The sequence below is a fragment of the Pungitius pungitius genome, chromosome 1, assembly GCF_949316345.1.
Source record: "Pungitius pungitius chromosome 1, fPunPun2.1, whole genome shotgun sequence".
Classification (NCBI taxonomy): Eukaryota; Metazoa; Chordata; class Actinopteri; order Perciformes; family Gasterosteidae; genus Pungitius; species Pungitius pungitius.
The window spans coordinates 18,860,560-18,882,314 of record NC_084900.1 but is presented as its reverse complement, the minus strand read 5'-3'; the positions used below and the strand labels follow the sequence as shown (position 1 = coordinate 18,882,314).

The 21,755-nt window shown below is 46.0% G+C and overlaps 1 protein-coding gene across 2 annotated transcripts in view; it reads left to right on the top strand.

The window, feature by feature from the left end:
• Window positions 1-19,268, top strand: part of LOC119222615 (glutamate receptor U1-like) — a 33,958-nt gene extending 14,690 nt beyond the window's left edge. For both annotated transcript variants that reach the window (XM_037479388.2, XM_062562964.1), the window contains exons 5-10: window positions 8,877-9,100; window positions 9,715-9,812; window positions 10,018-10,232; window positions 11,331-11,550; window positions 17,716-17,966; window positions 18,302-19,268. In XM_037479388.2, the coding sequence (XP_037335285.2) occupies window positions 8,877-9,100; window positions 9,715-9,812; window positions 10,018-10,232; window positions 11,331-11,550; window positions 17,716-17,966; window positions 18,302-18,400 (1,107 nt within the window). In that variant the 3' untranslated portion in view covers window positions 18,401-19,268. The remainder of the gene's footprint in view (window positions 1-8,876; window positions 9,101-9,714; window positions 9,813-10,017; window positions 10,233-11,330; window positions 11,551-17,715; window positions 17,967-18,301) is intronic.
• Window positions 19,269-21,755: the final 2,487 nt, after the last annotated feature.

Sequence of the window (21,755 nt, the reverse complement as noted above, 5' to 3'; positions counted from 1 at the left end):
TCCATACCTTTTTTCTTGTTTTCTCCCTTGTTTTGTCCAAAAGGGGCCGAAACAGTCCATCCCACAATAAGTGAAGGGTGGGGTGGGTTCTGTTCTTTCAACAGGCAGGTCACTCATCCTTTGGCTTTCAGCTGGTCTTCTCAACCTTCGACATGTCACACAGTGGCGGATGTGTGTTGCGACTGCTCTGCTGAGTCCACAGATCCAATAGCCATTGGACCTAATTTCATTCATGGTGAAGCCTTTGCCCTGATGTTTTACTGTTTCATGATGGTGGGCGATGATCAGATTAGTCATGTGATGTCCTGGAGGAATGACTGTTGGATGTTTAAAAGAGTTAGGAAAAGGTGAGCGACTGAGCCTACCTCCCACCTTGAGCACACCCTCTGCATCCAGGAAAGCATCGAGGTAATACAGCTTGTTGTGTCTTGGAAGCTGATGTCTCTTTTTTAATAGTTTTATCTCTTCTCCGTACGCTTGGCTTTGTATGTCCTTGATGATAAGTCGTTCTGCACTTTGTCTTTCGCTGACTGTTGAAAGGTCACACGATTTGACCTTTCTAGCACGCCGCAAGAGACGCGCCACTGCCCCGATGGCCCGAGACCAGCATGAAAACTTCTTTAATCTTCCTACAAGATCAACTTGCTCTGAGGTCTTTGTCTGGAATGTCTGAGCCCTTTTAACTTCTGGGTCACCAACAGGTAGCTCCAAAAGCACCTCTGTTGGCACTTCTATTTCTCCTTTCCACAGAAAGCTAGGGCCGGTGAACCAATCAGAAGAGAGCAACTCATCTACTGTTTTCCCTCTTGATGCATAGTCTGCTGGGTTTTCATCAGTTGGTACATAGAACCATTGCTTCGGGTCTGAGCCACGACGGATTTTCTGCACTCGATTTGTTACAAAGGTGTGGAAACGGTGAGCATCATTATTAATGTAGCCTAATACAACCTTTGAGTCTGTCCAAAAGAACTCTTCTACATTACAGTAGCCTAATTCTTCTTTGAGCATATTGCTCACTGTGACTGAGACAACTGCTGTGGCAAGTTCTAACCTTGGAATAGTTGTGACCTTTAGCGGCGAGACTCGCGCTTTTCCCATTAGAAGAACACAGTGAATGTCTCCTCTTTCATTCTTCAGTCTCAGGTATATGCATTGGCCGTAGCCCGTGGTGCTGGCATCTGAAAAGTGATGTAATTCAGTTTTCATCACCTTTCCAAAGCCAGGAGGCTGATAGCAGCGAGCTACCTGTATTCCTTCCATCTTAACAAGATCATCTTCCCATTTCTCCCACCGTGGCTTCAAACGCTCTGGAATTGGATCATCCCATCCTGTTCCTTGATGGCACATTTCTTGGAGAATTTTCTTTCCCTTGAGGAGGAAGGGAGCTACGAAGCCCAGCGGGTCGTATATGGAGGTGACAGATGACAGGATGCCGCGACGTGTTGCGGGCTGGTTCTTTGGAGAGACTTTGAAAGTGAAACAATCGCTCTCGATGTTCCAATATATCCCCAATGCTCTCTCTAAAGCTGGATCATTGAATCTGAGATCTTTGGTTTTGATGTCCATGGCGTGTTCTGTTGCGGGGATGCTCTGCAAAACGGCAATAATGTTGGACACAAATTTGTGAAGGCGTAAACCTCTATTTGCACACATTTCGCGTGCCTCCTTTGCTATTTGAATGGCTTTTTCAGCAGAATCTACACTAATGATGCCGTCGTCCACATAAAAGTCTCTGGCAATGAACTGTGACCCTAATGGGTGTGTGTGACTGTGTTCTTTGGCGAGCTGCTTCAATCCATAATTTGCACACCCCGGTGAAGATACAGCTCCAAAAAGATGGACCTTCATCCTGAATTCCTGGGGAGGTGTGCTTAGGTCTCTGTTTTTCCACCATAAGAAGCGTAGATAATCACGGTCATTTTCTGAGACATGGAACTGATGAAACATCTTTTCTATGTCACACATCAGAGCAATGCGATGCTGTCGGAAGCGAATGAGAACACCTGTCAGACTGTTTATCATATCTGGGCCTGGGAGAAGATGTTCATTGAGGCTACTTCCCTTGTACTTTGCAGAACAGTCAAAAACCACTCTCAGCTTTTCAGGTTTTTTGGGGTGATAAACACCATGGTGAGGTATGTACCATTTTTCTCCATAAGTGCCCACATCGCATACCTCCTCGACGTCACCTCTCTCAATGATGTCCTTCATGTAGTTCATGTAGTCATTCTTGTAGCTTTCATTTAAAATGAACTTCCTTTTCAGGTGGCTTAATCTTACAGCAGCAAGTTGCTTGTTATCAGGAAGGAAGGGCCTCTCTCTGAATGGGAGGGGCATTTCGTAATGTCCCTGCTTGTTTGTTTTTATGCTTTCCTTTAATTTGTCAAGAAAAATCAAATCTTCTTGACTGACTGTTTTGTCATCTCCTTGAGTGTCTCTGAAATCAGTCTCGAGCATTCTTATTGCATTCAATGGAGTCACTGCGGGCAGCTCCTTCACAGTTACTCTGTGACAGTGACCGTTTGACAATTGTGCATCAGAGTGAGTTGCTGAACAGCCGACAATACTCCACCCTAAGTCTGTGAGAATAGCAAAGGGTTCGTTATCCTTTCCTGTTATGACACGCCTGGGTATGAGAGCTCCTGGACAATTGTATCCTATGAGTAACCCCACTTCACAGTTAAGAAGAGGCGGCATTTGATCTGCAATTGCTTGAAGATGCTGCCATCCTTTTGCCGTTTCATGCGTTGGTATGTGTTGTCTGTTTACAGGAATGCAGTCCTTGGTGTATGCAGGAGGCAGTTTGATGTGCACAGTAGAATTGAAACCTCTCACACGTAGACCAGATGTCCGTTCACTTTTAAAGACCATATTTTCACCCATCATCGTAGTGAGTTTCAGTTTAACAGGGAAAGTAGTCAGCTGCAGTTCATTACTTACATCATTTTCAATGAATGTTGTGTCACTTTGTGTATCCAGCAGGGCATACACAAGTTTTTCTCTGGATGGATTATTGTCGCTTGACACCCACACTGCCACTATCATTGAGGTGTTTTCTGACTGACCTTGACTGGTGACATTGAGAGAAACGGCAGACGTTGGTTCCGTTTCCCTGTGTTGCGCTGACATTTCCCTATTTGTCCATTCTTTGATTTCAACTTTTCCGTAGCCATCATCGTGGAGACATGTAGGATGCCGTCCTCTGCATGAGTCACATGTGTGTCGATGTCGGCATTCCTTCGCGCTATGACCGTGTTTTAGACATCCATAACACAGTCTGTTATCTTTGACATATGCCCTTCTGTATTCCAGTTTTCTTTGCATGAAGTCTGGACATTTGCAAAGCTGATGACTGATATCCTTACAAAGCATACAAGGGGCCTTGACTTTTTCCTTTGTTGTGGTCTGCTTACTGTTTTCAACCACAATTTGTGTGTTAAAGGTGCTGGCTTTGTTTCTTTTGCTTACCCTTGTGCTCCACTTTTCTTGACCAGAACCATCAGGTGGATGGAGAGCGAGGAAAGAGGTGACTGGATTGCAGGCGGTTTCGGCCTCAACAGACATAAACTTGGCAAAGTCCTTGAAGCTAGGGAAATCCTTTCCCTCCGTGAGACGCAATGTTACTTGCCGGTTCCATCGTGAGGCTAGCCACTCTGGCAGTTTCCGCACCAACTTCTGATTTTCCTCACAATCGTTTAGGATGTTTAAACCTTTTACATGGGGCATGGCCTGCAGACAGGCATTTAAGAAATCTGAGAAGTCTCTCAATCCTTCAGCATCCTTTGACTGTATTTTTGACCAGTTGGATAACTTTTCTCTAAAAGCCTTTTGAATGATAAATGGCTGGCCGTACCTCTGATTGAGCTTTTTCCAAGCGTCGCTGTAAGCTTCACTGTCACTACGATAGAATGTCCCTTCTAGGCATTTGTGAGCTGAGCCACCTACATATCTCCTTAGGTAGTGCAGCTTGTCGGTAGTGGGAATGTTCATTCTATCGATGAGTGAAATAAAAGAAGCCTTCCACTCAACAAAGTCAATGGGATTGCCATTAAACACTGGGGGCTCTGGCACTGGAAGTCTGTTAATAGCGATGCTGTCCTGAACAGCTTGTGCTAGGCCGGATACATCAATGGGAGCAGATGGAGTGACAATTGTAGGAGGGTTTATTGCGACAGGCAGAATGTTCCGAATAGGGTTCTGAAATGACTGAAAGGACTGAGCATCAGACTCCTCTTTCACTTCTCTGTCATATACTTCAAGTCTGGCTTGGGCAGCCTTTAAGTCTTTTTCAGCTTGTAACCGTTCTAATTCTGCTTTGGGTTTTTCTAATTCCCTCCTGTGCTCTTCCTCTAAAACTCAGATCTTTTCCCGTTGACTCTCTTCCTCCGTTAGCATTTTATATTCAGCCTCCTTAGCAGCTAACTCCGCCGCTGCTTCTGCTCGCTTGGCTGCTACACTTGAACGTGTGGAGCGATGACTGCCAGTCAGCGCTGAGGCAGAGGAGCCGTAAATGGACCGGGCATAGTCGGGCTCGAGTAGCTCGTGCAAGCGCTGTCCTTCATATTCTGCATCATATTCTCCATTTACGCCAGTTAGCCTCTCGTTCAGGATTTTGATAATGTCACCTGTTACTGCAGCACAAGCATCAACTTTGCGCCTTAGCTCAGTGTCGGGCGGGCCGCACCCTCTCAATTCTTCATACACTTTCATGATTTCGATTTTCCTTATTTCCAGATTGTCTGCGAGACATGCCAATCGACTTTCTGTTAGTTCAGATTTTAGTTTTTGTCGAGCTTGGGCTTTCCACTGTTCATAAAGGCTATCAAGTCTTTTAGCACGTTTGCTCTGCTCTTGTTTACGATAAGCTAGCATCTTTTCCGTAGGAGCTCGCGCGCGTTCCGAGCGTCTAACGTTAGCTAAATCTGTAGCATTTTCATCGTCATCGTTCAACAGTTCAGCAAGCATTTCCTTTTTGTTAAGCAAAGACTCTTTTAGTTCTTGTCTAACAGCACCTTGTTCGGTTTCCTTTTCTGTCATTTCCTTGTATTCCTGAATTACCTTTTGAAGGATTTCGATCTGTTGCTCTTTATCCTTGCTGCGCCGAGTAGTCTCGTTTCCCTCCATTTTGCTAGCCTTAGTCCTCTTCTTGCTCTTTCCTACCACGTCGCCGTCTTCTTTTCACCGCTGCCCTTCTCCATTCTTCCGTACGAGCGTTCCTTTATATCCGTGAAAAATGTCCTTAAAGTCCGTTATAGTCCGTTGATGCAGCAGGTTAGCTGGCGAGGTAAAGCTCTTACTGTAACGGATCCCGCATATAAAGAGACATGGCACTTACTGCTGGTGAAATTACTCCTTTATTTTCTTCCTTTCCATGCAATACCATCCTTGAACGTCAGCGTAAAAACACCACCGTAAGAGCTTTTTGCCATTATTGTTACGGGTCCATTAAACGAATACAGTTTTGAATAAAATTCACATTTGTTAGTAACAAGTTCCGTTAAGCTCACATTCAAAACGCAGAAACATCCTCTTTATACCCTTTCAAAATAAAGGTACAATTCCCTTTTACCGGAAGATCTGCGGAGTTACTTACACAGAGAAAACTATTGATGCATTCAAAAAGGAGCTTTTAGCTCAAGACTGGAGTATTGTGTACAGAGAGAATGACACGAATATGGCTTATGATGAGTTTACGCGAGTATTTCAAAAGGTATACGACAAAAACTGCCCAATGAAGAAATATTGTAAAAACAGAAAGTGTAAAGAAACACCATGGATGTCTAAAGGTTTACTAAATGCTTGCAAGAAAAAAAAAATCTTTACAAAAACTTTATAAATAACAAAACAAAAGAAGCTGAGGATAAATATAAGAAATATAAAAATAAACTGACAGGTATCATTAGAAAATGTAAACAGGATTATTATAATAAGTTGTTAGATACTAATAAGAATAATATTAAACGTTTATGGAACATCTTAAATAGTATAATTAGAAATAAACCAAGAACAATTAATTATCCAAAATATTTCAAAGATGAGGATAACACTTTAAATAATATGAATGAAGTAGTCGAAACATTTAATAAATTCTTTGTAGATGTTGGACAGAATCTTGCTGCAAAAATTGCAAACGTTGAAAACTATAATTGTGAACTGATAGACACAAATCCTATGTCCTTGTTCCTCAGTCCTGTGGAGGAAAAGGAGATACTCGACATTGTTAAAGGGTGTAAAAATAAGACCTCAACAGATTACCATGACATGGACATGAAAACTGTTATTGAAAGTATCTCTAAGCCGTTAACTTACATCTGTAACTTATCGTTGCAAACTGGACAATTTCCGGATAGTATGAAAGTGGCAAAAGTAATTCCTCTGTTCAAAGCAGGAGATAAACATCTCTTTACAAACTATAGGCCTGTTTCCCTTTTACCGCAATTCTCTAAAATCTTAGAAAAGGTTTTTAACTCTAGACTTGACAGCTTTATCGAAAGGTGTAATTTAATCTCGGACAATCAGTTTGGTTTTAGGAACAATCACTCAACCTCACACGCGCTCTTTGATATAACTGAAGAAATAACTAATGCTGTAGATAACAAGAAATGTGCAATAGGGTTATTTATTGACCTGAGTAAAGCATTTGATACAATAAACTATGATATTAATTAATAAACTAGAACATTATGGAATTAGGGGGGTAGCTCTACAGTGGGTTACCAGTTACTTAAAAAATAGAAAACAATGTGTGAAAATTGGTGGTTATCAGTCGAGTTGTCGACAAATTGTCTGTGGTTTACCCCAAGGTTCTATTCTGGGCCCAAAATTGTTTAATATGTACATTAACGATATTTGTAAAACGTCTGAAGTACTTAAATTTATCTTGTTTGCTGACGATACAAATATTTTTGCATCAGGAGACGACTTACAGCAGCTGTGTCGGATTGTTAACTGGGAACTCAAAAGTGTCAACAAGTGGTTCAAACAAAATAAATTATCTCTAAATCTGAGTAAAAGCAAAATGATGATATTTGGCAACTGTAATTCCAATGCTCAGGAAGCAATTCAGATAGAGGGTCCTGTCATCGAGCAAGTGCATGAAATCAAATTCCTTGGTGTGATTATTGATGACAGAATTACTTGGAAATCTCACATTAAATATATATCTACGAAAATTTCTAGAAGCATTTCAGTAATAGCATAAGCAAAGCACATTTTAAACATCAAAGCTCTACATACCTTATATTGTTCTCTGATTTTGCCCTACTTATATTATTGTACTGTGGTTTGGGGTAGTACTTATAAGAACACAGTTAAACCAATAGTATTGTTGCAAAAAAGAGCTATCCGAGTAATTCATAAAGTTGGGTTTTTGGACCACACAAACTCATTATTTTTAAATTCAAAGATCATGAAGTATTGTGACATTGTTGACTTCCAAACTGTACAGATGTTATTCAAAGCAAGGTATAAATTGTTACCAAACCAAATACAAAGAAGGTTCCAAGAACGTACTGGCTGTTATGAATTACGTGATGAATTAAACTTTAGGATTCAGAAACATAGCACAACTTTGAAAAATTTTAGTCCAACAGTTAATGGTGTACAATTGTGGAACAAACTGGAGATGGAGTTGAAACGATGTCCAAACATCAACCTGTTCAAAGTTAAATACAAACAAATTACTTTTGAAATATACAGACAAGAAGAAATGTGTTGCCACTAGGGGGAGCATGAATGAATGCTTGAAATGTAGCTGTTTGAAATGCTCAGAAATGTTCTTTTTTATTTTTTACTTTTTGTTTGTTTGATTTTATTATTGTTACTTTATTTATTTTATTGTACTTGGGGGTGGGCTATCATAAGCTCTTGCTTCAGTCCACTCCTTTTGAGCACCATGTGTACTGCTCAAATAAATAAACAAATTCAAATTCGTCCTGTAGTTCTTCCAACGCCGTCATGTTCACAGGTCAGTAGAAACGCTTACTGTGGAGGAGTCGACTACCAAGTGGATGTTCGTTGATGTCCTCGATGATCTCGGCTGGCCTCGGTGACATGCACTCACTCCACAGCTTCTAGCTCTCCTTGAACAGCAACACTTTCCACACTGCGCCTGGGTTATTTAATGGGGAGATTTAGCTGCCTCAGGGTCCGGTCGCCTTGTCGTAGACACCAAACATCTAAGGAGCAATCTCAGCGGTGCCTCCAAAATGTTACGCCCCTGCAATGGGGAGAAATAATCACGAGAGTGATTTTGTGGTGTTTCCTCAGTAAACGTATTTACTGGAATGAGGACAACCCCGCGAATTCCAGACTATGAGGTGAAGACAAAACCAATCGATCCCCGCATAGCTGATCAGGCCACACAACAGATAATCTACTTATATTGGGTCAATGGTATTTTAACAAAGTTTATATAACAACAACATAACCATCATTTGTACTTGTCACATGAGGTCCGTTTGTGGATGGATAATGACAGGAAAGGGTTCTGAGTCTCATTTCTGATTTTGGGCTGTACAAGATGAATTTAGTTAAATCCAAATGGCAGGAGCTTTGATCTGACAAAGGGTCTGTAATATATATATTCACAGAATAAAATATATCAATAGAGAAAACATCATGAATATGATTTACAATTTCTAAACTTGGGTTGTTAATGTGAGCCGTTCAAAAACTCTTCAAAAGGACTAATGTAACATTTCAACAAATAGTTGAAGTTTAATAAGTTCTTATTTTTTTATTGTGTATTACACTTACTTTTTAAGTATTTTTTTTGAAGATGGGTCCTGTTACGACATACATTAGTCGTAATGACTGATGTGGACCCATTGAATGAGTGAGAATGAGTCTGATGTGTGTTTGTGGCCCCGCCCCAGGAGGCGGACCTGGCGGTGGCGCCGCTGACGCTCACTGCGGCCAGAGAGATGGCTGTGGACATGAGCACCCCCTTCATGCAGACGGGACTCCGCTTCATCCTGCGCAGAGACCCGGCCTCCCCAGAAAGCAGCTTCAGTCTGCTGTCTCCCTTCTCCACCGACATGTGGGCCGGTCTCCTCATCGCCTTCCTGCTGACGGGTCTCTGCATGTTCCTGGTGGGCAGGTGAGAGTCTCCGTAAAAAAAGCTTTTCTAAGCATAGGTCTGCTACAGTGCATGATAGAGACAGGGCTGAGTACCGCTACAAAGCCTCGGTAATTACATTGCAACAATTAAAGGTAAGGATACAATATTTGTTCCTTGGTATTTGTTAAAGTGTGGCCACTTGATGCATTCAGTGTAGGCCAGTTAAAGGGATACTTTACAAGTAGTTTAGAGACCCAAAAGTATGTAGAAATGTTTGAATATGTTTTATGGTTAAATCCACAAAGAACCACAAAACAATCCCTGTTCCATTTAACCACTCAATGGTGTGTATGAGCGTTAGAGCGGTGAAGAAAAGCCGCAAACACCAAGAGGAATCGTCATCACATTTGTGATGTGGACAAAAAAAGAAAATGAATATCATACAACACATTGACTTGATAGAGAGGCTCCTAATTCATTAAATGATAATAGATGTAGACTGGAAGGTCCAGGGGTAGAACCTGCACACTTGTGCTTGGTGCAGACCTCTCTACCCTGCTACAAAGTGTTCAATCATCCTGTCAGGATCTCCACAGACACTGCAGCTCTAAATCAGACCCACCCGTCTCATTGTGCTGCGTCTCTTCCTGCAGGATTAGTCCTGCGGAGTGGGCCGAGCCGGACACGGAGGAGCATAACTTCACATTGCTGCACAGCTTTTGGTACATCACAGGAGCTCTCACCCTGCAAGGTAGCGCAGCTGCCGTTAGAGGCACACACCACTACCGAGACTTATGCCGCTAACCTTTTGTTGTGCCTTATGGCCTCCACATTTAAGCTTTTAAAGGAGCGGGTTAAATCCTGTCACTTAATTGGCGATCTCAAACCACCCACTCCAGAGGTGAAGGTGGACTAGTAGTTGGAATAAGTCCACTTTAATTATTTCTCTTTCACAGGTGCTGGTCCACACCCTAAAGGCCTGTCTGGACGTCTAGTCAGCTCCATCTGGTGGCTGTTTGCTATAGTGCTTTTGGCCTGCTACTTTGGCAACCTCAACTCCATGCATTCCAACAACAAACACGTCTCCATCAAGACCTTTGAGGACCTTGCAAACCAGGACGCGATAGACTACGGCACTTTGGAGGGTGGATCCACCATGGCTTTTTTTAAGGCACATAAGTTTATAGATTCTTTAACATCTGACTTTCAAAATAGTGTAACTTCAACTCAATTATTTAATTGGGAGGGCTGTACAGTCTGTACACATCCACAAAAAACTAAAACTCAATCATAATGGAGAAAGCTCCTCAATAGGGAGAAAAAAATAATAAAATACCTTAGGGAGAACCTCAGAGGGAGGATCCCTCTCCTGGGATGGACGGGATATAGAACATCTAGAAATCATTCTATGCATAATACACTAATTATTAAAATATTAAGAGTAGTAAGCCAGGTGTAAGTCAGGACCACTGCAGGGACAACACTATCAGATGTAACCACTATCCATAGACACCTGTAGGGAGGAAAGCACTTAAGGAAAGAAGCAAAGTCAGCAACATGAAGGACAATAATGGTAATGTGACGAAGTCATGACGATAGCAGCAGGTGTCAGCAGGGCCATGGCAGGAGGTTGGACCAGGGATCAGATGTAAGACGAGGAAAACTGTGGGGAACAAGCTGAATTAGTGATGTGCATTAATGAGAGGTGAATTCATATAGAAGGCGAGAGCAAGGAGAGAGGGGCTCGGTGTGTCCTAAGAAGTCCCCCGGCAGTCTAAGCCTAGAGCAGCTTAACTAAGGGCTGGTCCAGGCTAACCTGAGCCAGCCCTAACTATAAGCAATATCAAAGAGGAACGTTTTAAGCTTTATCTTAAATGAGCTGACCGAGTCTTCCCCCCGGACTGAAAGTGGAGCTTGATAACTGAAGGCTCTAGCCCCCATCCTACTTTTTAAAACTCTAGTAGCCCAGCATCTATGGAGCGCAGATGCCTTGTAGGTAATACGGTGTAACAAGCTCTTTAAGATAAGACGGTGCCTCACTAGCAAGTGCCTTGTAGGTGAGGAGATGTACTTTAAGTTGTTAATACACCTCCTGCAGCATTCTGAATCAACTGGGAAGACTTATAAGAGCATCCCAATTATTAAGAAATGCAGTATTTCAGTTAATTGATTCTCGATATATATTACGTAGATTAGAAAAGGTAGTCCTTGTTTGTTTTATCAACAGTTACAACATGGTAGTAACTCGTTGCAATGCTTCGTTCCCCAGAATTCGAAAAACCCGGTGTACCGGCGCATCTACGAGCACATGGAGCGCAAGAAGAGCTTCGTCTCCAGCATGGACGAGGGCATCCGCCTCACCCAGGAGGGAAACTTTGCCTTCATCGGCGAGGCCGCGTCCTTGGACTTGGCGGTGGCTCGCCACTGCCAGCTCAGCCGCTCTGACGAGACTATCACCATGAGAGCCTACAGCATCGCAGCACCTCTGGGTGAGCAATCTGGCTCACACACGACCTTTGGACCGCTCTTAATCTTTTTAGTGGAGTGCTATTTAGCAGCTTTATTTATCAGTGAATTCATGAATCCAACTGGAACTGTAGAAGCGAGGGGGTTATGTCCCGCCCATCCCCACAGGGACGTCCCATCCCATCCTTGTCTAGATTTTGATAATTATTCAAGCATTTGAGATCATATCTGAAAGCTGTGGTTTAGTGTGGTCCTCCATCACTGCCAGTTCACTAGCGGGATAGGGAGAGGAGGTGCGAGTGGACATGAGGAACCTGTGATGGAGAGTGGACATTTAGTCCTTAACATTGTGAGACAACTGTTAAACTGAGTTTTCACGCAAACTTTGAAACTACCAGATACTGCCTGGTTTCCAGTGCTCCTTTTCAAGTAATTCTCAATAAAGGATCACCACGGGTCCCTGGCACTCGCTAGAAATTATAAATATTTGCATAAATATCATTCAGAATCTACAGATGGGCACAATTTCTTCAAATAAAGCAAGACTATTGGGTCCAATAGTCCCGCCCAATTTGGGCCAACAGAGACTCACATTCCTGGATTCTGACACACAGCAGTAGCACATTATCTTGAAGTTGAAGCACATATTGAGAGTTAAAATGTAAATGGTCATTCTTGACTGGCTTTATTATGGTTGCCAAGTCTCGCACTGACCATGTTTTGAAAGCTTTAAAGTTCTACTAGCCAAAAGTGAAACTCAGTTTAAAAGAATGTAAATGGCACTGTCAAGCGGGTGATGGAGGGCAGGACTCAAATGCAGAGGATTAAAAAAAAGGGGTTTATTTAATAATTAACGAAAGTACTTCTTGGGCAAACGGTCTTTCAAGAAGGGGAGGGGAAATATAACAAACTCAAAATCACCCCGTCCGGAGGAAATAACCCGGTCTACAAAAACTAAGATCAAACAACAGGCAACAATAATCTTAACTTAATCTTGGCGTGATCGTGGCGAGAATGGCTTTGGCGAAGTCGATGGGAACGAAAACACTTCGGCACAAGACGAGAGAAGACGCTGACTAATAAACACATGAGGATAATGAGAAACAGGTGGACACAATCAGGGATCCGGGTAATTGGACAGGTGATACGAGAGGAAGGGCAAGCGATCTGAAACGAGAGGAGGGAACAGACTTTCAACATAAGACAGGAAATGACAAGACCAACACACCGGTGTTACAGTACCCCCCCCCTAAGGGCCGACACCTGACGGCCCAGGCGGGTCAGGGCGAGCCCTCATCAGGTCCCCTATGAGGGAACGATCCATTATGAACCGGGACGGGACCCATTGCCGTGCCTCCGGCCCGTACCCTTCCCAGTCCACCAGGTACTGCTTGCCGCGACCCCGATTGCGCACCGCCAGCAGCTCCTTGACCTTGTAGACGGGACCCCCGTCTACCATGACCAGGGAGGGGGGAGGCGGGGTAGGTGGAACCATGGGACTCTCCTTGGCTGGCTTGACCTGGCCGACATGAAAGGTCGGATGGACGCGGAGAGACCGGGGCAGGCGAAGGCGGACTGCTGCAGGACCAACCACTTTGTCGAGCGGGAATGGACCCGCGAAGCGTGGTGCCAATTTCCCTGAGATTCCCTTGAGCCGGAGGTTCTTGGTTGAGAGCCACACTCTCTGGCCTGGCTGGTACTTTGGGGCCGGGCGTCTTTTCCGGTCTGCTGCCCTCTTGACCCGGTCCCCCTGTCGGATAAGGAGCTGTCGTGCGGCGGCCCAGATCCTCCGACAGCGACGAATCATGGCGCGGGCGGACGGCACCGACACCTCCGGTTCCAGGTCCGGAAAGACCGGGGGGTCGTACCCATGGGCACACTTGAAAGGCGTGAACCCGGTGGCTGAGGAAGGCAGGGTGTTATGGGCGTATTCAGCCCAGATCAGGTGCTGGCTCCATGTCGAGGGTTTCTGGGACACCAGACATCGGAGAGAGGTCTCTAGCTGCTGGTTCACCCGTTCAGCTTGTCCATTGGCCTCCGGGTGATAGCCTGACGTGAGACTGGATGTAGCCCCAATCAGTTGGCAAAACGCCTTCCAGAACCGTGACACGAACTGGGGCCCCCGATCTGAAACAATATCTTTTGGAAAGCCGTGGATTCTGAAGACCTGGTTCAGCATTATTTCTGCAGTCTCTTTGGCTGAGGGTAATCCTGGCAAGGCTATGAAATGTGCCATCTTGGAGAAACGATCCACCACTGTGAGGATTGTGGTGTTACCTTGAGAGACCGGGAGCCCCGTGACGAAATCCATGGAGATGTCGGACCACGGTCTGGACGGGATGGACAGCGGCTGTAGAAGTCCCATGCGCAACCCGGAAGACGACTTATTCCTGGCGCAGACCGGGCAAGCCCCGACGTACTCCTGAAAGTCCTTCTCCATGGACCGCCACCAGAATCTCCGTGAGATGGCAAACACAGTTCGTCGAACCCCCGGATGGCAGGAAAGCAGCGAGGTGTGAGCCCAGTGGATCACCTGTGGGCGCAGCTCAACTGGGACAAACAATCGGTTCTCGGGGCACCCACTAGGTGGCGGACTCACACCGTTGGCTTGCTTGACCTCCTTTTCTATCTGCCAAACCAATGCTCCAACCACACAAGACCGTGGAAGGATCGGCTCTGGTTCTTTGGCAGCAGGCTCGGGATCGTAAAGACGAGACAGAGCGTCGGGCTTGACGTTCTGAGACCCCGGCCTGTAAGAGAGGGAGAAAGAAAAACGGTTAAAGAACAGTCCCCACCTTGCCTGGCGTGAATTCATCCTCTTGGCCCCTCGGATATACTCAAGATTCCTGTGGTCTGTCCAGACTATAAAGGGATGATCAGCGCCCTCGAGCCAGTGCCTCCATTCCTCCAAGGCCAGCTTGACCGCCAATAACTCCCGGTTGCCCACGTCGTAATTCCGCTCGGCTTTGGACAAGCGGCGTGACATGAAGGCACATGGATGCATCTTCCCATCCTGCTCAGACCGCTGGGACAGGACCGCTCCGACCCCCTCGTTTGAGGCGTCCACCTCTACAACGAACTGACGTCGGGAGTTCGGCATTATGAGGATGGGAGCCGTGGTGAATCGGGTCTTGAGGTGCTGAAAGGCTGCCTCCGCCCCCGGGGTCCAGTGGAAGCGCTCCTTTGTAGAGGTGAGTGCATGCAGTGGGGCCGCTATTGCGCTGAAACCTCTGATGAATCGCCTATAGAAGTTAGCAAATCCGAGGAATTGCTGGACCTTCTTGCGGCTATCAGGTGTAGGCCACTTGGCCACAGCGCTTACTTTAGCTGGATCCATCTGCACCCTTCCAGGGGCTACGATAAAGCCCAGGAAGGAGATGGTGTCAGCGTGAAACTCACTCTTTTAACCCTTAACATACAACTTATTGTCTATTAATCGTTGGAGAACCTGGGTTACATGACGCTTGTGAGTCTCTAAGTCGGGTGAGTAAATAAGAATGTCGTCCAAATAAACATAAACGAAGTGATCTAGGAACTCTCGGAGAACATCATTAATCATGGTCTGAAAAACTGCCGGCGCGTTGGTGAGTCCGAAAGGCATGACCAGATATTCATAATGACCGCTAGGAGTGTTAAACCCAGTCTTCCATTCGTCCCCTTCCCTGATGCGAATTAAATGATAAGCATTACGTAGATCCAACTTGGTAAAAATCCTAGCCTGCTGCAACTGATCGAATACTGAAGTCATGAGGGGCAAAGGGTATCGATTCTTGATCATGATGGCATTCAGAGGGCTATAATCAATGCAGGGTCTAAGTGATCCGTCCTTCTTCCCCACAAAAAAGAATCCAGCCCCAGCCGCGGAGGAGGAAGGACGAATAAGCCCTGCGCTCAGAGACGACTCTATATATTCCTTCATCGCGACTTTCTCCGGCCCGGAGATGGAGTATAATCTCCCCTTAGGAATGGGGGAGCCCGGTATCAGGTCAATGGCGCAGTCATAAGGACGGTGTGGCGGAAGGGACATGGCCTTTGTTTTACTAAAAGCCTCCCGGAGATGGTGGTAGCAGGAGGGCACGGCGCTTAGGTCTGTGGCAGAGATGGCAACACAATTAGTGGAGGTTATGTTGGTTCCGGGAGCCACTGTGTGTCGGCAGTGGTCCGCGCAGTCCTTTCCCCAACCCACGATTGCCCCTGTTCTCCAGTTAATGTGAGGCTCGTGTTGGCGTAACCATGAATTTCCTAAGACCAGTATATGGGTCGGTGACTTAAATAAATATGGGGACAGGAGTTCTCTATGGTCTTGAATCTGTAATTCTATTGGCTCTGTAGTGTGCGTAATCGTGAAAATGTCCCTGCCGTTAAGAGTTCTGGCCCTGATGGGGTTAACCAGAGGCTTAATCTTTACCCCGAGTGTCTCCGCCAGAGCCCAGTCCATTAAACTCTCGTCAGCCCCCGAGTCTATGAGCGCCACAATGTCTATTGTCCTGGCGTGGTGGGTTACCTTAACGGGTGTTCGCCCGTGTGATGAGGTGTCCATGGCTGGGGTTTGAAACGGCGTCCTGGTTCCTTTGGCGGGGCAGGCTGCGGCGAAGTGGTTCGTCTTACCACAGTAAAAACAGCTCCCCTCTCGCAGGCGTCGTTCTCGTTCCTGTGGTGACAGCCGTGCTCTGCCGACCTGCATGGGTTCCTCTTCCGTAGTGCCGGGGAAGGAAAACGGACTCTCCGGCGGCGCGTAATGGTGACTCCATCCATCCGGGGCTTGGAGACGATGAGACCTCTCTGGCTTCGGATTGCAACCCCGCGGTCGTCGAAGCTCTCGAACCCGGTTGTCTGTCCGGATGGCCAGCGTGACGAGTGAATCCAGGTCCTCTGGCAAGTCCCGGGATAATAGCAGCTCCTGGACGTGGGTCGCCAGTCCCTTCAGAAAAATGTCATACAAGGCGATGTCGTTCCACCCGCTCTCCGCCGCCAGCGTGCGAAAGCGGATGGCGTAGTCACAAACGGAGCCTCCGCCCTGTGTTAGCCCGCTCAGAGCCCTGGCCTTTTCTCGATCTGTAGAAACCGGATCAAATGTTCTCATGAGCGCCAATTCAAACTCTGTGAGAGAATTGCATAATGGGGATTGGCGAGCCCACTCCGCGGTGGCCCAGGCTCTGGCTCTTCCGCTCAAGTGAGACGTCATAAAGGCCACTTTTGACCTGTCAGTGGTGAATGCATGTGGAAGTTGTTCAAAATGTATCGAACAGTCCGTTAAAAATGCTCGGCATTGTCTTGGATCTCCGGAGAACCGCTCCGGTGGCGCCAGCTTAATTCCTACTCCAGCCATGGATGCCGCCGGGGTCGGGACTGCTGCTTCCGCGGCTGGGGTCCCTGGCGTTGGTGGTCTGGCTGTCTGCTGCAGGTGATCCCTAAGCTCCCTCACCTGGTTCGTAAGTTGACCCAGCTGGTTCACCATCACCGTCTGGAACTCCTCCTGGCGGGAGATACGGACCTCCTGAGCCCGAACCCGTGCCTTCCACTGGGTATCCTCTGCTGAGTCCATACTGGCCGAAGTGTACTGTCAAGCGGGTGATGGAGGGCAGGACTCAAATGCAGAGGATTAAAAAAAAAGGGGTTTATTTAATAATTAACGAAAGTACTTCTTGGGCAAACGGTCCTTCAAGAAGGGGAGGGGAAATATAACAAACTCAAAATCACCCCGTCCGGAGGAAATAACCCGGTCTACAAAAACTAAGATCAAACAACAGGCAACAATAATCTTAACTTAATCTTGGCGTGATCGTGGCGAGAATGGCTTTGGCGAAGTCGATGGGAACGAAAACACTTCGGCACAAGACGAGGGAAGACGCTGACTAATAAACACATGAGGATAATGAGAAACAGGTGGACACAATCAGGGATCCGGGTAATTGGACAGGTGATACGAGAGGAAGGGCAAGCGATCTGAAACGAGAGGAGGGAACAGACTTTCAACATAAGACAGGAAATGACAAGACCAACACACCGGTGTTACAGGCACATGGTTCAAGTTAAAATGTGTTTCTCTTAACAGTATAGTCTAAACTATTTCAGGTTGAAAGGTTTTAGAGCACAAATGTTACTCAGTGTATGCCTACGTTATAGCAGCTTGTTAATGCTCATTGTTTCGGATTGAGGTGTTAATCAGCCTCTCTTTGATCCATCAGGCTCTCCGCTGCTCAAAAACCTGAGCATCGCCATCCTCAAGCTCAGTGAGTCTGGTGAGCTAACGCATCTGCGACAGAAGTGGTGGTCAAGCAGCTGCGTAGCCGGCAGCAGGGCCAAGACCTCCGAGGCCCTACAGCCTCACGATCTGCGGGGCCTCTTTCTGCTCCTGGGCCTGGGCCTTGGCGTTGGGCTGCTGCTGGCCTTGCTGGAGCTCCTATCCGGAGCTCGCAACCAAGCAAAGGATGGCAAGGTGGGGGGAGTTTCATTAAGTGTGATCTTGTCGACCCCTTCTAGCACCACCAACCTGACGTTTCTAACTGTTGCTGGATGTATTATGGTACTGTATTCTAGGTCCTTAGCGGTGCTCCACTGACTTTTCAGATTTCATCTTGCAAATATTTTGCTTAATGACCATATATGCAATAGATGCAATATTTGTTTAGCACTTATCAAATGTTGGGAGAACATTACATCTGCTAATTGTCAGCAAGTTAGATAAATGCACTGTTGTGTCCACATGCAGCCTCATAAAGCTGTAAGCATGGCTAATTTATTATTCTTCATCGCGTTCCATGTTTTTCACAGAAATCGTGCTGCTCCGTGTTGACATCAGAACTAAACCAGCGATTTGGAGGCAAGGGGGGAAGTGCAGAGGGAGACGACTCAGGCAAAAGCAAAGCCTGAAAGGAACATCCACATGTTAGCCATTGATGGCTAGTTTCAGAGCTGAGAAGCCTGTGTCTCGTTCCATCAAATACAGTAACTTTCTTTGTTTCCATAGTAACAGCCATTTGTCGAGTGGTCCTGTCAGTATGTTTTGTACTCTTCTAAAGAAAGAGCTCGTTGACCACATGGGTAACAATAACTAGCAGCTATTTTACAGCGTGTTAAAGCAAACCGCAAAACTAGTTTTAAACCGCCAATACTAATCACTGATTTATTTTTGATGCCGGTGAAGAATCCCTTACTTATTTTTCAACTATGATGGTTATATAACCGTTTATATTTGCTTGGAAGTTCTAAATAAATCCCACAATGTCCAGAATTGTCTCTTTTTTAAGTTGCTACTGTAGTAGAACTGTAATGTTAATGTTGGAAGTTTAGCTACACCTGCGCAGAGCAAAACCTTATCAAGACATGCAACATTAGAAGGAAAATGGTTATTCCCGTAGATGGCAAGTTCTGCATTCTGTTTTTGTAGACATGGATGGTAAAGGGACTTGTACTTTGATAGCGCTTTTCCAGTCTTCTGACCAATCAAAGCAATTTAACCCTTCACCATTCACCCATTCATACAGTGATCTAGGAGCTATTGGGCAAGGTTCCAAGGTTCTCACTGGCCGGATTATCTAATTAGTCATGCCAATTCCTTCACAGCACGACCCAAGGACGCATTTACATTCGACTAACGGAGCTGAGGGTCCAACCGCCGATGATCTGATTGAAGAACACATCAGTTGTATCCATTGCAGCCCAGCATATCCCATAACGCATTGCAGGCCAATGACGATGAATCAATATACTAATAAAGATTTCCTATTGAATACTTTTATTCAAGGTCTCCCTCTTTTGACTGGAAACAGATTACCACAGGCTCAATGCCTTAAAGCAGTGATTCTCAACTGGTGTATCGCGGGCCTTTGTATGGGCAAAAAAAAAGGACTTTTTTAATGCAGCAGTGTCGTTTTTTTTGCCGGCTCGTCCATCCATGTTTTCAGTCAAGCGATTAGAATGGGAAAAGATGAGACTGGCGCCGCAAAGAAAACCGTTAGCTTTCATTACAGAGCCTGCCATGTATTTGTCTGTCCACTTAGGGGTGCTGTTTGATTTCTATGGGTGGAGAACTTAGCGGGGTTTGCTGGAGTGCAAAAAAGTGTGGTAACAATGTATGGCCCAATCCCAGTGTGCCCACTGAACCCTCAGGGACTTCAATGACATGACTGGTTAATGGTGAGTTTGTGAGGCCTTGAAATGGAGGTAATCATATGAATGGGACAGCATTTTGTTGCCACATGTAACTTTTATTTACATCTCCATGTAAAGAAAAGTAAATAACGCGGATAACACATGTGTGGTCAGACTATCATAAGAATGTGTTTACACTTAAAACATCAGGAAAAAAAAATCTCCATAGGGCGGAAAAGGTTGGTGTGGTGGTTAGCACTGTCGTGTCACAGCAAGAAGGTCCTGGGTTTGACTCCACCCAGTGGCCTTTCTGTGTGGAGTCTCCATGTTCTCCCCGCGTCTATGTGGGTTCTCTTTGGTACTCCGGCTTCCTCCCACAGTCCAAAGACACGTGCTTGGGATTAGGTTGATTGGGAACTCTAAATCGCCCCTAGTTGTTTGTCTTGGTGTTGCCCTGTGATTGGCTGGCGACCGTTCCAGGGTGTACCCCGTCGCTTGCCCAAAGTTGGCTGGGATAGACTCCAGCCCCCCCGCGACCCTGTGTGCAGGATAAGTGGTTTGAAGATGGATGGATGGACATCTACATGTTTCACAGATTACCCCATATTTATTGTAACATTACAATGGCTTGTGGGTAGTTATCTTGGCTCAAGTGTTCATATAATGCTGACTTTGTGGTCAGTTCACCCGGGATAGAGATTGGGATTAGGCCTAGGGATGTCTCATTTTGTCAGCTGCCTCCTTATGAGGCTGCTCATTATTTGTCAAATAACTGCATCACTTCAGCTGCGACTGGTCTGTCCCATTCCGTTGGCTCATCCGAATGTGGTTCCTCTGCCTTAAGATTGCTGTAATATTACAATTAGACATATCACATAGGTAAAAGTGGTAGCTGTAGCTAACATAAGTCTGTAGCTGGCAGTAAACACAAATGAAGGTGAGCTTTGGGAGGAAGCAGGAAACTGCTCTCCCACCTCCACACATTCCCGCACAAGCAGTGTGTGGTTAGAGGATGTTCCTGGGGGAGAGCGGTCCGTGGCTGTGTGAAATGACCTGCACTTGAACCTGCTAATCAGCTTTGGGAGTCATTGATTTAGTGCCAGCAGCAGAGGCTGAGCAGGCATGTGAGAGACACTGAGAGGGAGAAAGGGGGGCACTATTGATTTGGTGGCAGACGGCCCCTGACAGCTGCGCTAAGCTAGCACGTAGTCCTTTCGCCCGCAGTCTCAAGCTTGGCCAACAGGGAAGTGGCTAAGAAGATTAAGCTGTAAATCTCGTAGATTTCCTGCCTGAAGCAGCGCGGGAAGCGGCGTCCAGATACACTTCTTCGAGGAGTTGGTAAAATTCAAGCTGTGTGCGGTGATGGATAACGCCATGAACCCAAACACGATGGCGTTTGCAGTGCCGACGATTGTGAATTTTGCACAGCAAACAAAGAGCAGAAAGTTTTTATTTATTTCCATTGTGAATAGCGGAAATGATTTAACTGTCTTTAACGGAGACGAGTAACGGAGGTAAGTCACGGCCCGTTTCAGGCGCGAATGAAGCAGGAAGTGAAATAACTACAACTAGTCGGGCAAGTAAAGCGTGGTGAAAATTTACTTGGCTTTTGGTGTGAATGCAGCATAACGTCTCCGGTTAAGAATATAACCTTAGTTCCCTGAAGGGAACGCCTCTGCGTGACCGCGTCATGAAGCACGTGCAAAATCTAACCAATGGCGAGCTGGTACGTCATAGGTGGGCGACGCCAGGACCAGGACGCTATAAAGGGACCCGAAAGGCAGGACCATTCATCTCTGAAAGGCCGAATCAAGTGCCACGGACAAGCCGGGAGTATGGCAACGTTACGCAGCGTCTCATTCCCTCTCAGGGAACTCCAGCTGCGTAAAAACGCTTTGGGAACACCAATACCCACTCCGCCATATGAGCAAGTGACCGTGGTGTGAAGTTAGTGCGCACACTCAGACGAGAGCACCTGTGCTCCAGGTGTAGAGTAAAAGGTCTAGACGGTTAAAAACTGACGAACGTGTGGGGAGAGGACCAGCCTGCCGCCATGCAATCGTCGTGCAGCGATACTTTTCCCGACAAAAGGGCTTTAGAAGCCGCCATACCCCTGGTAGAATGGGCCCGGACA